Source organism: Callithrix jacchus, chromosome 7, assembly GCF_049354715.1.
Source record: "Callithrix jacchus isolate 240 chromosome 7, calJac240_pri, whole genome shotgun sequence".
Lineage (NCBI taxonomy): Eukaryota > Metazoa > Chordata > Mammalia > Primates > Cebidae > Callithrix > Callithrix jacchus.
In genome coordinates, this window is record NC_133508.1 from 128549565 (window position 1) to 128567074 (window position 17510).

General features: G+C 39.9%; 2 protein-coding genes across 16 annotated transcripts in view; both read right to left on the bottom strand.

Moving 5' to 3' along the window:
• Nucleotides 1–5954, bottom strand: part of ZNF644 (zinc finger protein 644) — a 106790-nt gene extending 100836 nt beyond the window's left edge. For all 15 annotated transcript variants that reach the window (XM_009001673.5, XM_002751062.7, XM_078332407.1 and 12 more), the window contains exon 1: nt 5655–5954. The gene's annotated coding sequence lies outside the window, so the exon portion shown is untranslated. The remainder of the gene's footprint in view (nt 1–5654) is intronic.
• On the bottom strand, nt 390–5954 carry LOC144577044 (uncharacterized). The gene is made up of 2 exons (XM_078332410.1): nt 5354–5954; nt 390–4870 (listed from the first exon to the last, which is right to left on the bottom strand). Exons 1-2 carry the CDS (start codon nt 5458–5460, stop codon nt 4672–4674), a joined length of 306 nt encoding a protein of 101 aa, XP_078188536.1. The 5' UTR covers nt 5461–5954; the 3' UTR covers nt 390–4671.
• Nucleotides 5955–17510: the final 11556 nt, after the last annotated feature.

Sequence of the window (17510 nt, forward strand, 5' to 3'; positions counted from 1 at the left end):
CATTGTGCAAACATCACAAAGTGTACTCAAACAAACCGAGGTGGTAGAGCCTACTTACACACCTAGGCTACATGGTATAGCCTATTGTTCCTTGGCTACAACATGTTCCCGAAAAGCATGTTATATACTGAATACCATACACAATTGTAACATAACTGTTAAGCATTTGTGTATCTAAATTAGAACGTAAAATACAGAAAAGTACAGTACTATAATCTTATGGGACCACCATCATAAATGCAGTCCACTGTTGACCAAAAAACATCATTATGCTGAGCATGACTGTACTTAACATCTTTCTCAAGAAACTGATGAAAAAGATACTTGTAAGTAAAATATTAATCTTTTCAAAAAATTAATTGATAGACTACAGGTAAACATGCTTTGTAAACTGTAAAGAATTTTAATCACTTTTTTAGATATTTTTTATTTTCAATTGTCTATTTGGCTCATAACATATTTATGTTTCTAGAGTTTGTACAAAGTCTTTTTTTTTTTTGAGACAGGGTCTCACTCTGTCACCCAGGCTAGAGTGTAGTGGCACAGTATCTCGGCTCACTGAAGCCTCTGCCTCCCAGGTTCAAGCAATTTTCCTGCCTCAGCCTCCCAAGTAGCTGGGACTACAGGTGTGTACCACCACACCTGGCTAGTTTTTGTATTTTTGGTAGAGATGGGATTTCACCATATTGGCCAGGCTGGTCTCAAACTCCTGACCTCAAGTGATCCACCCACCTCGGCCTCCCAAAGTGCTGGGATTAGAGATGTGAGCCAACATGCCCTGCCTGTACAAAGTCTTTTAAAAGCTGTATTTTTAACTTAAAATAAGATACACATACTGAAAGGCTAACACATAAAATCTGCATTTATCATTCTAACCCCACTTCAATTCTACCAAAATCTAGGCTACCAGAATTAAGTTCCAAGGAACAAATGACTTATCTTTACTTTTACTTACAAGATCCCAGTTCCAAAGATTCCAAACAAAATGGGAAGGCTACAGCTAGCAGATAGGAGGGGTAGGGCCAAAATTAGTAGGAGAGTGGAAAGAAAATCTCTCAGAAACGCTAACCTTAATCCAGTCTCACTTTCCCCCAACCAAGAGATGTGTGTACTGTTGCTGCTTCTGCCCAGGCAGGCTCTTCCTCCTCTTCCTCTTGAAATCCTGTTTTCTCCCTCCTGGAAAGTTATTTTCACAGGACTGTCTGTCTCCCTAACATCTCTCAACTGTCAAAGAATTTCTTACCTTGAAATTAAAAGAATAAAGATATACTAACTCTCCATAATCATATGAGAGTTCTCAGGAAGTTCAAAAAGGACAGCAACTCCTGACTGGCGTGGTGCCTCACTCCTGTAATCCCATCACTTTGGGAAGCTGAGGCAAGCAGGTCACCTGAGGTCAGGAGTTCAGGACCAGCCTGGTCAACATGGTCAAATCCCCGTAATACAAAAATCAGCCAGGTGTGGTGGTGGGCACCTGCAATCCCAGCTACCTGGGAGGCTGAAGCAGGAGAATTGCTTGATCCTGGGAGACGGAGGCTACAGTGAGCTGAGACTGTGCCACTGCACCGCAGTCTAGGTGACAGAGTGAGACTGTCGTTCCCCTGACCCCCACCAAAAAAAAAGAAAACGAAAGGAAAAAAAAGGATATTAACTCCACGATTCAACTTGGTAGATCTGCAAAAAAAAATTAGAATGCAGAAACTAAGGCCTTAGAGATAAGAAAACACCTTTGAAAGAATGTAATTTAGTGTTCTACTACCCTCTGGGTCTCCTGTGATGTTCAAGTTTGTTTTTTAAGGGGAAGAGTAGAAATCTTTTAGCCAACCAGCAGGGTGAGCTAGTGCTAGCATCACTTCCATGATTCTCAAATCTCCCAAAACTCAATGGTATAAATGGCTTGCACTATTAACAGCAGCTGTTTATTTCCTTCTAATAAACCTTAATCAAAAACACCACTTCTAAAACTACTCCAGTCAACGTCATACCTTACAACTTTAACATTTACAGATTTTCCATTTACAAAACAGACATTGTCTCTACCAGAAAGATTAATAACAAATAAATGTAAATATAAAGTTCATTTGAAGATGTATCCATAGTATTATAGTTTCCACTCTTTATTCTCTTGTTTTTATTTTACAAGGCTGCTAATGTAAAACATTTAGAACATGCTTTTAAAAACGGCTAAAACCAGTGCTCTATAGAATCATGGCTAGATAACTCAACATGCCAATTTCTACATTTGCTGCAAGCTACAATCGTCTTAAGACCTGACTGAAAAACCTTCCCACAAGAATAGGATTCACTTTTCCTTCCAGAATCACATCCTAAGAAAATGGCCTAAATAAGTAATTCTAAAGAACAGTATTTAGGACGAGAGAATAAATGGACCTGACCTTTCTCTAGATTGGAGATAAACCACCATTTCTATTCTCCTTGAAACTTCCTTTTCCCCTCCTGCTACCCATTAACAGTCTAAATTCAACCAAGACACTCCCTCTTATAACTTGAATGACAAATTAAAACTGGAAAATGTTTAAGGCTGGCAGGTGACAGACCACTTTATAACTACAAACAACCTGAAAGTGACTGTCATTATCACCAAATGAAAATGTAAGTCTACTCACATGTTGAAAATTATAAAATAGCTTATCAATTTACAAAAATCAACTTAAAAGCACCTTAAATGACCAATAAAAACTTTTAAAACCTTAAAACAATTTAAGTTTTTGCTAAGTTTGACATTTAAAGAAGTTAAAGATCACTATAGGGTCCCACCATAAATGACTGTCACTACTTGTTGAATTTCCTAACAGACCTTGCAGATACCACTCAGCAGAAGTAGTGGTCTTAAAAAGTTGTTTTAAACAAAAGGAACATTCTGAGTGGCACATTCATTTATCCAACCAAAACACTAACACAAAATGAAGGCACCATTATTTTCAGCACTGATCTCATTTCCTTTTTTATGTAATAACTAGCAATAACAGCAGTTATTTCAAACTTTCCAAAAAATTATCAAATACCTGGTTGTTGTTTTTTAACTTTTCAATTTCTGGTTCAAGATTGCTTTTGGAAAACCTTAAAATTCAAAAGCAACATTGCTCTCAAACGATCTGATATTTCTGTACTTTGTACCTGATTTTGTTTCACTGGAAGTAACTTTAGAAACCACATTACCATGTAATATGAAAATTGTTTTTTGGGTTTTTTTTGAGACAGAGTCTTGCTCTGTTGCCAGGCTGGAGGGCAGTGGCACAATCGCAGCTCACTGCAACCTCCGCCTACCGGGTTCAAGCAATTCTCCTGCCTCAGCCTCCCGAGTAGCTGGGACTACAGGGGCACACCATCACATCCAGTTAACTTTTGTATTTTTAGTTAGGTGGGGGGGGATTCATCATGGCCAGAATGATCTCAATCTCATGACCTCATGATCTGCCCGCCTTGGCCTCCCAAAGTGCTGGGATTACAGGCTGGAGGCAATGCACACAGCCAATATGAAAGTTTTTAACTTACTGCCACAGAAGTTCTCATGAATCTAATAATATTTAATTAATAAGTATTCTCATTACTTATTAATTAACCCTTGTTTTTTTAACGATTATTAGTTGTAGACATTCATCTCATCCCAGCAACATGACAAAAACAGCAATGGATAGAAGCTGAAAGGCAATTTTCCATTATGCCACTAAATCCTCTGGTCCTCAATGTATTGTAAAAGAGGAGGGTAAGAGCAGTTGTTCTTTGATACTCCTTCCACTGTAAAACTGTATGATCCAGGAATACATTTTGCTAATGTTAATGCATCTCCTATTCATTAATACAAGACTGTCCTGTATTAGAAGAAAAGCTAAAAAAGCGTATATATCTGAAAAGAAACAAGAAAATGAAAGTTTTAAGTAATGTTGAAAAACCCAAATTCCAATTTTACACAGAGACCTAAATAGTCATCTAATGTGTTTAAATATCCCTTCAATCAAGGCATTCTGTTAATGGCCAGCACAAAACATTAGATGGTTCAAAAGTATGTACTTCATTAGTTAATACCCACCACAAAATATGATATAATTGCAGTATAACTTTAATTTGTTTGAAATTCTAAGGCTTTTACAAGCAATACATACCACTGCATTAATACTAATCAAGCTTTATGTTTAATCAATTACAATATCTACGCTAGATTATAACCTTGTTATAAAAACCTTGTTATAACCACTAATTTTTTCTTAGTAAACCTATCAAAATGCAGTATTACTGTCATCAAGTTCCCTAGATACTTACACATGTCACTGAAGGCAGAGAGCCAGGTTTCCTTTATTTGAGGAACTTTAGCTGTCTATTTTTTGAAATGTTTTCCTTCTTATGGGACCAAAAAATGTTTATAACTAAAGCAAACTACTGGAGGGAGGGAATACACAATTAAAGCAAATCTACCATCCGGATGCAACAAGCGTGGAAATTAGTCAGGACTGAACAGGATAGATGATGGTGTTTTGACAGTTCTGTTGAAATTATTAACAAGACAGGACCATCATTCGCCCCCAATTATGTTTATCCCCTCATTGAGTTTGATGATCACACAAAATCTGAAGTCTAAATAGAAGTTTTATAACAACTATATTCAAGTCAGTATCACTTATAAAGTTCAGGAAAACTTTTCCACTAATGTTGCTAAACCATAGATGGATCCCAACAAGAGAGTCGTCTGTAGAAGTCTTGTAACAAGAAACCTTTAGCTCCACCACCTAAGTTTCCAATCACTGAGAAGAGTCTGGGACAACTCATCTTCAGGTTCACGGGAGAAGTGGAGCACACCTGCTTTCCTCTGGCAGAGTAAGCTCCCAGGGCCACGAAGGCCAGGGAATCAGACCTGGAGAGGCAAAAAGCTTTAGCTGGACACCCACCAAGCCCCTGGCAACCCAAACACTTCGAGCGATTTACCTCTTGCTGTTACTTCCCAGGCACCTAGCCGCATAAGATCTTGCAGGACTGGGGTGGGAAGGGCTATGCGGTCCTGTCCCAAGTAAGGGGAGGGGTGTGTACAGTTAAAGCCAGAGCTGGCGCTTCTGGCCACCCCGAGCAGCCTCAACGAGAGGGGTTGGTGACTGCTCTCGGCCCGCCCCGTTACTCAGTGCATTGCAATGGCGACCGCCAGGCTCCCCAAGCCGTCTGATCTCGGCCCCTTCCCCCTACTGCTCACTGGCTGCTCCGCTTCATGTGACTAAACAAAACCCCCAAGTCTAGTGCCCAGCTCAGCCCCTTTGTGTCCGCTACCGGATCCTCCGACGCCGCAGCGGAAAGCCCCCCCCATCCCCCCGCCGAGTCCCGCCCCGCGGCGGCGGCCGCCGCTCACCTCAGGCTCCGTGGCCCCCCGCGACCGCCGCGGCCGCCGCCTCCCCGAACCCGGGGCCCGGGCTCCTTGTGTAGCACCAACTCCGCCTCCTCGGCCGCCGCCGCCATCTTAGCCTGTGCGGCAAAATGCGTCCTTTTGGATGGTTGGGACCCAGCCTAGGGCGTAGCTCCCCGGGCCCGAGCGCCGGAGGCCGGGTCCCCCAAGTTCTTCCGCCACCCTCAGTCCCGCCGCTGCCACAGCCCAGAGGCCCGAAACCCACTCGGGTCCCAGCGAATCTGACCAAATAACCCCTGAAACTCACAGTTTGGTGCCGTGTGCGTCAAACCGGGGCGACGTTGGGAGCGCGCGGCGTCCCCGCGTCACACGCCGCTCTGTACGCTACTCGGCTCCAGCGGCCCCCCTCCGCTCCCCGCTTTTCGCCTCCAGCCCCGGTTCCCAGGGCGCAGGCGCGCTGCTTTCCCGCCTCTGCCGGGCTGCGGGCCGCGGGGGTGGCCCGCGAGGAGCTCCCGGGAAGCTTCGCGCTGGTGGAGCGTCTGGGCCAATTAGACAAATGGGGCAGCGGAAACAGTGCACCACTGTTCTCGGGTGCCAGAAACCAAACAAGGTCACCTCCCCCAGCACTGACCTAATCACTCCCAAGGAGGTTCCCGCCCCAAAGTAGGCACGCTCCAAATATGGTGGTGCCCAAATTCTGCAAGACCCAAGCACTAGGCATGCCTAGGCCCTTTAAGGTGGAACAGGCCCAGGTTTGAGTTCCACGATCACGAGCGTGCAAAAATCTGTTATTTTTCTCCTGTTGAGGAAAACAGCCGAAGAATGCAATATTTGACAATCACAACTGGAGTAATGGCAGAGGGAAGGTTTTAAGATCTTAAGAGGGCAGATTGTTGGGAGTTGCTTGATGGCCACGCAAAGCATCAAGTGTGACATCTGTTACCCGGACAGCCTACCCTAAAAGGTGGCCAAGGTTTGCTCCAGTTTGACTCTCTGAGGATACTCTCCCTGTGCTACTGAAAGTGTCATGGGTCTCCGAATTAAGGTTATGTAAGAAGCACCTGAGATGCTGGTTAACACTTCACAGAATCAGTAGGTCCGGAGAGGGTTTGGAAATTTCCACTTTTAACAAGCCTTTATTCACCGCAGGATCTTGAGGGCAGAGAAACACTGATTGGGATTATTCTTTCGCTTTTCAATTGAGCCAACAAGAAACTGCTAACATGTTTAAGATGATCCAAAAGTTCTTGAGGAAACTACTGGTCCCGACTTAATAGATTATTTGGCTTCTCTGAACCTCTGTTTACTCATTTAAAAAAAAAAACGTTTTCCATAGTAATACAGCTGTCATTACTGTGCCCCTCCACACCCTCAAGATGTTATTGACATTCAGAAGAATATTCCAAAACTGCATTTATTTGACAAGAATAAGAAGCATTCTCTTGCCTATAGAATGGTGCCTTCAGCAGCAACAAACATGGATTCCAAACAACAAATATTTGACTAAATACATTAATTGCTTCATTTCTTAATAATAATAGCTAACACTTTTGAGAGCTTACTGTGTACCAGGCATTGTTATAACTTGTTCGATTTCGTTATAACCCAATGAAACAAAAAAAGGTGATTTTCTCAGTCACACAGTTCCTTGGGCTCCTTTAAAATGCAAATCTTCCATCTTCATTTACACTAATGTGTCAACAATAAAATATAAATATATATTTGCAGTCAATTGGGGAGGGGTGCCCTTCAGATCATTTCATTTGCAGAAGCCATTAAAATTGGACATTCTTAGTTTACTATTGGACTTATAACAAAAATATTTTGCACTATGGATATTCTCACATTATATCACTATAAAAGCAGTTACTAACAAAATAACTCTGTCATAAATGTACACCACTAACGTGCAGACAAATCACACATGCAAATAGAACCACTCAGAATTCAGCCATGATCAGGAACTTGTCTCACTAAGGAAGCTGTTTTTTATATTAGAACTCAGCAACTGAAGTGTAATACTGTAGAAATCATAATAGCAGTGGAAGTAATCACAGTAATTATAATAGTATAAGTAGTAATAGTTGATGAAATGCTGTATAAACAAAATGGATCTCAAAAGCTGTCTATGAATGGGAGAAAACATAATGACAAAGCTTGAGTAAGGTAATGCAAAAAAGAAAAAAGAAAATACAGGCAACTGGAAAAATCCAAAGACCAGTTTTTTTGTGGCTCAATGCCAAAATATTTAAGGAAATCACCGTTGAGAATGAAAGTCAAGATGTGCAAAACAATTTGACTCTGGGAGAAAATTCATAACACACTGTGAATAAAATGATGCTCTGATGAATACACTTGGTGAATCTTTTAAAGAAAGAAAATGCAAGATGGTTTTTGTTGTGGTTTTTAAACTTTTGTTTTAGGTTCAGGAGTACATATGCAGGTTTGTTGTATAGGTAAACTCATGTCACAGCAGTTTTGTACAGATTATCTCATGACCCAGGTACTTAGCCTAGTACCCAGTAGTTATTTTTTTCTGATCCTCTCCCTCCTCCCACCTTCCACCTTCAGGTGGGCCCTACTGTGTGTTGTTCCCCACTTGTGTCCCTGTGTTCTCATCATTTAGCTCCCACTTATAAGTGAGAACATGCAGTATTTGGTTTTCCATCCTTGCATTACTTTGTTGAGGATAATGGCCTCCAGCTCCATCCATGATCCTGCAAAGGACGTGATCTCATTCTTTTTATGGTGGCACAGTATTCCATGGTGTATATTACCGTATTTTCTTTGTCCAGTCTACCACTGATGGGCATTTAGGTTGATTCCAAGTCTTGGCTCTTGTGAGGTGGTGCTTCAAGGAGCATACACATACATGTGTCTTTGTGATAGAATGATTTATATTCTTTTGGGTATATACTCAGTAAAAGGATTGCTGGGTTGAATGGTAGTTCTGTTTTCAGCTCTTTGAGGAATTGCCACACTGCTTTCCACAACAGTTGAACCAATATACACTCCCACCAACAGTGTATGAGTGTTCTCTTTCTCTGCAACCTCACCATCTGTTATTTTTTGACTTTTTAATAATGTGGCTACTGTTAATATGTTAAAATCTGACCACATTAACGCAGTATATTAATCCATTATTTACTGCCAGTGAATGGAATTACCTGATGAAAAACAAAATAAGTCGTGGTCTCAAATGACTTGCTCAAAAAGAAAACTCAATTCAGTGTTGGATAAAAACAAACAATTTTCCTCATTCCAATGCTTCTTAATTCCAAGCAAAAAGAAAAAAATGAAACAATAATTAGTCTACTAGTAATAAAGTCAAATCAAGTTTGGATTTGGCTCAGTATCCCACTAGTTCTGGAACAAGCTCTTAATACCAAAACTGTAAAGCAAGTCACTCTTGTGGAACTGCAGGTAGTTCAGTATGTCTGTTCACTGGAGTCAGGGTAGGGAGGATGTGTGGAGTAGAAACAGAGACGATGTAAACAGAAACCAAGTTTTGTGTTTATTTTTGTCCCACACTGACCTGAGCACAGAGCCTTACACATAGCAGGTATGCAATAAATAATTTCATTCAGTTTAACCAACATTCATTCATTGATTGTTTACTCTATGCAAGGCACTGTATTAGGCACTGTCAGAAAAAAATGAATAAGACAGTTCCTTGAGGCTATTCAATATACTGTTGAATGAATGTAGTGCTTTTATAGTTCAAGGAAAGAGCTAGACAAAAAGGTACAATCAACTCTCGATTCACCAGGGAATGGAGGAGATAAGGAAATAGATAAATCTCCAAATCTCAGTTAAATCTCAGTTAAAGCAATAGCTCATAAAACTACTACAAAATAGATTTAGCATACACATATTTAATGAAAATTATATCTAATATTCAGGAACATATTTGCTATTCTTTTCATCAGCATATCATTATGCATGCCCCTTGGAGGATGTGAAGGTAAATAGAACACACTCAGCTCTCAAGTATTTTATGGTAGAATAGATCAAAAGTCACATGTTCACTTGCATGTGCAACTTGCATGTTAAAGTTGACAAAGAGAGAGATGAGCTTATCGTTCAACTGGTGCCCCATCTAGTGATAATAAAGCTGTGGTATCATTTTCCTCCAGAGTTTGGCTTTTAGCTTTGCAGGTTGAGAATCAGTTGAACCAGAGTTGATCAAGCTCGGATAGATGAAATGTGTAAGAGACTAATGAGTAAATCAAATGCTGATATATTAATTTACGGTAAAATTTTTGACTGCCAAGCATAATGGAATATTTAAGCAGATTGGTCAGCACATTCCCTCTCTGTAGAGAAGGGGGCTAGGAACACCAATTTACTTGCTTGATGAGCATAGAATTAGATGAACATGATCACAGCAGAAGGTATCATGAAACTTTGATAGCAAACTGCACTCTGCCATGATGTTGTATCTGTCAAGGGAACTTGGACTGTTTAGTCTACTTTCACCAGGATAATAACTCTTATTTTCTTTAAGATATATAACATACAAACCACAAAAAGATAAAGTATATATAATCCATATTGCCTCAGTTCTATGACACTTTTTTAAAATGTAATGTTTCAATCAAACTGTGTCTTACAATCATAATTTGCTATTAGCAGTTTTTTCTTTCATAGGGGTTGATAAAATAATGGCACACCTTTCAGTGATATCTTAGAACCTAATGGAATACGATAATTGCATGACATTTTTTAAAACTCCCTTTCCTCTGTTTTGGTAAATTGACTTTCCTAAACATAGCGGTTGCCCCACTACATCATTACTTAGACAGTCTAAGTTCAAAAACTATGTCAAGCTTTATTTTCCTCAATTCATATTCTGATCAGGCTGTCGTAATTGAGCTAAGTTCCCAAGGGATACAGGACACTGGAGGATAGTTCATCCACAAGTGTATTCTTAGCTTCTAAAGTAACCCAGACTTGGCTGGGTGCAGTGGTTCACGCCTGTAATCCCAGCACTTTGGGAAGGTGAGGCAGGCGGGTCACCTAAGGTCAGGACTTTGAAACCAGCCTGGCCAACATACTGAAACACCATTTCTATGAAAAATGCAGAAATTAGCCAGGCATGGTGACGGGCGCCTATAATCCCAGCTACTCAGGAGACTGAGGTAAGAGACTCGCTTGAACCCGGAAGACAGAGGTTGCAGTGAGCTGAGATTATGCCACTGTACTCCAGGCTGGGCAACAGAGTGAAACTCCATCTCAAAATAATAATAATGATAATAATCATAAGGTAACCCAGATTTCACTGGGTTTTATCATCACTTTTTACTGCAGAACCCTTAAAATGCCTGCAAAATCTCTTAAGGGGGCATTTGTACTTAGGAACAGGTGCTCTTAGCTACCTCATTCCCTCTCTGATTTGGCAAGCCATCCGCAGTGGCTACTGATGAGCCTTCTGCTGGAAACAGCTGAGTTACACATGGCAGCACCATTTTATTGCCAGACACCAATATGGCCATAGTGAACAATCTAGAATACATATGGTACTAAGTAAGCCTTTATTGGAGCCCCTAGTCTAAGCTTTTACTTTCATGGACTCTTTTCTAAATATTTACTTAATATGTGTTGGGCTCTATAATAGTCACTTGAGAGACTGCAGAGAAAAATCCATATTTTTTTTGTTCATTATGTACAGTTGTGGAGTTTGTGCACAGTTCAAAGAAGCCAAGTGGGTGAATAGAGACTGAAACTCAACCTGTTCCTTACTCAGCAGCCCATGCCCCCTAGTGCAGGGCTGAATCCATCTGCAAGAAAGAGTACCATTTTCTTCCAACAAAGATACTTCTTCTTATGAAACATTCCTTGATCCCATAAGTCTGTATCAGCATGTTTCTAATTCTTCTCCATAGACAGTTACCTTTCCCAATCTCTCTACCCAGAGTCTTTCTCTAATCCCTCTTCCCTACTTCACACACAGGCTATTGCACCATAATCACTTAGTCTCTATCCTCAGGGAGCTTATAGTCTAATGGAGGGAGATGAAGAAAAAACACCATTATGACAAATGTGATAAGTGTGGACTAGAAGTAAACATCCAGTGGGAACTTAGGGAGTCCTAAGGGAGTCCTAACCCAGTCTAGGGGAACAGGGAAGGCTTCCGGAGGAGACTTCTCTCCCTAGAACCAACTTCCCACTCCTTCTTATTCTTCAAATTCCAGTTAAATATCCCTTTGATTAATCTCCTTGGTTTTGGATAACTAATATCAACAATCCTTTGACCAATTTGATAGGTTACCCAAATGTAGGCCAGTTTGTGATTATATATTTATATCTACATATATACGTTTATATAAATAATTTATGTTTATATAAATAAATGTTTATATTAGATATATATGTTTATATAAATAATTTATATATAAATGCATATATTTCTATATACATAATATAATCTACATGGGTATATATATAAATATATAATCACAATATATGCATATATAAATCCATGTATTTATGTATACATATATGACATGTGTGTATAAAATAGACATATATATGTAAGTATGCATACCTATGTTGACATACATACTTTCCTTCTTGGCATATGCCTGCCTGCACATTCATTTTTTAATTTTTTATTTTTTGACATTTATTTTTTTTTCTTTGTATTTTTTTGAGGTGGAATCTTGCTCTGTCACCCAGGCTGGAGTGCAATGGTGGGATCTCAGCTTACTGCAAGCTCCACCTCCTGAGTTCAAGTGATTCTCCTGCCTCAGCCTCCTGAATAGCTGGGATTACAGGTGGGCGCCACCACGCCCAGCTGATTTTTGTGTTTTTAGTAGAAATGGGGTTTCACATATTGGCTAGGCTGCTTTCGAACTCCCGACCTCAAGTGTTTCACCTGCCTTGGCCTCCCAAAGTGCTGGGATTACAGGCATGAGCCACTGTGCCTGGCCCCGCCTACACATTTAAAATCCACCATTGTGGGCCTGCCTTGATTCTTCGGCAGTCCCAATTAATGTAACTGGCTGGATTCACCTAGGCTTCTCTCAGAGACACTTTCCCTCACCCTCTTACCTCATACTGACAAAGCACTTACTGCTTCCTCTTCTGTTATACTTATCTCATGTATTCATAAACCCCACTATAACTGAACAAATGGAATCTAAAAATTCAGTTTCACAAATTACTAGGCCATATTATTATGAGATTAATGAAATGACTGGAGCAATCCTGCATAGTTTGCTGGAGAGCACCAAGTATCTGGCTGTGTGACCAAAATCCATCCTGGTCTCAGCTAGAGTTGGAGAAGTCTGCTGGTACTTGACTTCTCCAGCTTAAATAAATATACAGGGGATAATTCTAGGCTCTATGACTAGCAGGAATTCCAGAATCATAGCACTGATTCCAGGAATCCGTGGGCTTCTTGACAGCCATTTGATCCGCCTAATACAGGCAGATTGGGTTGGGAGAATACTGGGAATGCAGAGGCCTACTTCCTGGGAATTTAGAGGCCCATTCCAACTTGCCTTCCCCTCCAAGATAGGAACTTTAGCCCATCTTATTGAAAATGTGAAGTGGGGAGAGGGCAGGATTAACAGGCAGATGTATTAAAATTGGTTTTGCACTATCAGGGAACATAATTTCACCGTGTTATTTCTACATGATTGTACATGTGGATTTACTTGTTTAATGACTACCTCCTCCTCTAGGCTCCACACTACATAAAAATAAGGGCCATATTAATCTTGTTTCTTACAGGGCAGTGTATTTCTTAGCTCATATGAGTTGCTTAATAAAAATTTGTTAAGTTGATGTATCTAAGAGAAGATGTAAAAGACTTTTTCTCCTTTTTTTTAGAGACAGCATCTCTCTCTGTTGCCCAGGCTGGAGTACAGTGGTGTGATCATGGCTCACTGAAGCTTTGACCTCCCAGGCTCAATCAATCCTTATGGCTTCGCCTCCCTCTGAGTCGCTGGGACTATAGGCACATGCCACTACACCAAGCCAATTTTTAAATTTTTTTGTAGATATGGGGTTTTGCCATGTTGCCAGGCTGGTCTTGAACTCCTGGGCTCAAGCAATCTATCCACCTAGACCTCCCACAGTGCTGGGATTGCAGGTGTGAGCCACTGAACCTGGTCAAGACTTAAAAGACTTTTAAAAGCTAGTTGCGGGGAAACAGTAAGGGTAAAGATATTCTTTGCAGAGAGAGAAACATCATAAAACCTCTAAGAACTACAAGAGAGTATGCCATGTTTATGGAATGGTAAGTAATCCACAAAGCTAGAGTATACATGCGAGAAGTGGTAAGAGTAAAGTGTGGTAAGAAGTGAAACTGGAAAGAGAAGCAGAAGATGGATTGCTAAGGACAAGGAACTTGGACTTGATCCTAAGGGCAATGGGAAACCATTGAGGTATCTTCTTTTTTCTTTTTTTGAGATGGAGTCTTGCTCTATCGCCCAGGCTGGAGTGCAGTGGTGTGATCTCGGCTCACTACTACCTCCACCTCCCGGATTCAAGTGATTCTCCTGCCTCAGCCACCCGAGTAGCTGAGACTACAGGCGCATGCGACCTCACTCAGCTAACTTTTTGTATTTTTAGTAGAGACACGGCTTCACCATGTTAGCCAGGATGGTCTCCATCTCCTGATCCTCCTGCCTCGGCCTCCCAAAGTGTTGGGATTATAGGCGTGAGCCATCACAACCGGACAAGGGATCTTAAAAGGAAATTATATGATAAAATTTGCACTTTAGAAAGATATACAATTTATTGAAGAGGTAAAACTGGATGCGGAGAGAAAAGTAGATTATTTATGCAGCTTGTACCTGCATAATCGTAGCACTTATTACAGGAAGCTGCCCTGCCCTCATCTTGCATGCAGAGGTAGTCCTCAGCAGTCCTGCTTTGCACTCTGCAAACCTGCTCTCCCCAACACTTAGCTGCAGCTGACTGGACACTAGATGAGCACCTGATCCAAAGGAAACCAATCCATAGGCTGGCAAGTAGTCTATGACATGGCCAGCATAGAAAATAGTAATCAAGATAGTGTGGTATTGTCATTACTATAGCCAATAGATCAATAAAAGAAAATAGAGGCTCCAGAAATAGACCCACAATTACATGGTCAATTAAATGTCAGCAAAGGTGCAAAGACAATTCAATAGAGAAAGGATAGTCTTTTCAATAAATGATATTGGAAACATTAAACATCCATATGTAAGAGGTTGAAATTTGATTCATATACTAAAATTAACTCAAAATGAACTATAGACCTAATCTAAAATCTTGACCAAAAAAAATTAGGAGAAAATCTTTGTAAGCTTGGGCTAGGCAAAAATTTTTGAGAAATGATACCAAAAGCACAATTCATGAAAGAAAAAGTTGATAAAATCGACTTCATTGAAATTAAGACTTTTGCTCCTTGAAAGACTCTAGGAGAATGAAAAGACAATCTCAGACTGGGAAAAAAATATTTGCAAATTATACAACTGATAAGGGACTTGTATGTATAATATATGAAGAATTCTCAAAATACAGTAAGTAAATACATAACTGGATTAAAAAATGCACAAAAGAATGTACAGTCACTTCACAAAAAAAGGTATAATGATGTCAAAAAGAAGTACAGAAAAAATACTCATTAGTCATTAGAGAAATGTAAATTAAAACTCCAAATGAGATATCACTACACATCTGAATGAGAATGGCTAAAAATAACAAGACTAATGATACCAAGTGTTGGCAAGGTTGTATAACAACTAGAACTCTATTACACTGCTTATGGGAATGTAAAATGGAACAACCACTTTAGGAAAAAGCCTGGAATTTCTTTAAAAGTTAGAAATACACACCATATAATGAACATGATTCATCCCTTTTACTGCTAAGTATTTACTTAAGATAAAAGAAACACACACACACACAAACACACACAAAGACTTGTGCAAGAATTTTTATAGCAGCTTTATTGGTAACAGCCAAAAACTGGAAACAACATGAATCACCATCAATAGATTAATGTATAAAGCCAGGCTACCAAAAAGAATACATGCTGTATGACTGACTTTATATAAAATCCTAGAAAACACAACTAATCTGCAGTGACAGACATCAGATCAGTAGTCGCCTGTTGCGAAGGAAAAAGAAGCAGGTGTGAGGGTAAGGGTTTTATATTAGGAAATGAGGACATGTTTGAGGGTGATGGATATGTTTATTTTCTTGATTGTGGTGATGGATTCACTGGTATAGATATATGTCAAAATTATAAAATTGCACACTTTAAATGTGTAATGTTTATTGTTACAATAACAGTTGCAATAGTTTGAATGAAACTCCTTACAATTTTTTTAAAGAGAGAGAATGGAAGGAGAGAGTTTCTTCAAGTGGTGGAATAGGAAGATTATTCGGAGTACGCTTGGACAGAGTCAGATAGCACCCCCATTTGACACATTTCAACATAAGGTATCAGGCAGATGAGATATTTCTTTGCTCATATGCTGTCTATTTTGTTGGTAAGATTGATATAGCAAAGCTTTCTCCACAAATGACCTAAAACAGGTTGGCAGAAGGCTTGAAGAAGGTAGAGTAGGTTTGAAACAACTGCTGGAGAATATGTGAACCCAGACCCAGAACTCTTGGCATTTGAATAAAGCCAGTTTCTGTTGATATTGGAGACCAAGAATCTATAGTAACACCACTTCTATATCATTATGTAATTTTCTCTAGCACATGTCAATAGTACAGGCACAGATTCTGTATATAGCCATCATAAGTAATCTGGCCAGGAATCCCAGGATAATCATCATCCCTAATTAAGTATAAAGCATATATATAGCCAAATATCAGTATTTTGCCTGCAAGTATACTCGCCAGGGTGAATAGCTGAAATAGTAACAGAAAACAAGAGCAGATCCATGAATCGGCCTCTTAAAAGTGAAGGAGGTTTAATGCTGGAGAATTCATCATTTGGAAGCGTAACTATTGGGATAAGAAATTCTTAGGCTTATTATTATTATAAATGTGCTGTCAGTACTTTTTATTTAGATAAATAACCAGAGAATACTTACACAAATCACCCTTAAGACAGATTTCTTTGTGAATTATCTATGGTGACGTGTGAAAAATTTCCCCTCTTCCCAAAGGCAACATGCTCTGCCTCCTCTCACCCACACTTAGGTTTGTTTGTGTCCTGAAAGATTGGCATGCAGAGCCTTCAGGCAACCCTTCGTGGAAATAGTTTTGCTCCTGGCATCCATGTGTTTATGATTTCTCTCTGCAAAGTGCCAGGGTACAAGATGCCTAAATTGCTGTAATAGCCAATTTGGTGATTCCATCACCGACATACTAATTCAGTCAGCCATTATCTATTGTGTGCCTACTGAGTCGCAGGAATCACACTGTTCAGGATCCTGGACATGATGCTATAAACAAAATTGGCCGGGTCCCCCTCCCTGTGAAGCTTACATTTTAGTATGTTGAGTGTAGCTCGACACTAAGAGTTGATAAAAAACCACTAAGGGCACTTCAAACAAAGGACTCCTAAGTAATCCTATGAATCAACTGGGGTGAAGAACTGTTGGGAAGGGAAATACAGAATTAGGGTACTGATCTGAAGAGAGACCTCCTGGTTAGGAAACAGAATCTGCTCAGGCAGGCAGGCTTAGGTGAGTGGATGAAGGAAAAAAATCTATTATTTGCAGGTAGGGAAGGCAGCTCAGTAGGGGGCTCAGTCAGACCCAGAATAAAATATTCTTGGAATGAGAGCAGGCTGTTGCTTATGTGCTATGATTTGAGATAAATTGGGAAAGCTGCCAGTTCAAAAATGTCTCTTCCACAGATGTCTGGAAAATGTGAATGTTTACTTCTCTTGGGAGAGGTGGTGGTTGAAAGCATGGACTTTGGAATCAGGCAGACTTGTTTGTGAATTGCAGCTCTGCAACTTACCGTGTGACTTTAGAGAAGTTACTTTTCTTTCTTAGGCTCAGTGTTCCCATCTATAAAATGGGGATAATCATACACCCTCACAGTTTTTTTTTTATAAAAAAGTCTTATGACTTTTAAAAAGCTATTATAAGTCAAATAGTAACACAGCTATCCAGAAACAGTAAATTTTTAATAAACAACAGATATTCTTAATATTATATATCATGAATGTTCCAACTTACATTCATTGAATTTCCTCTGT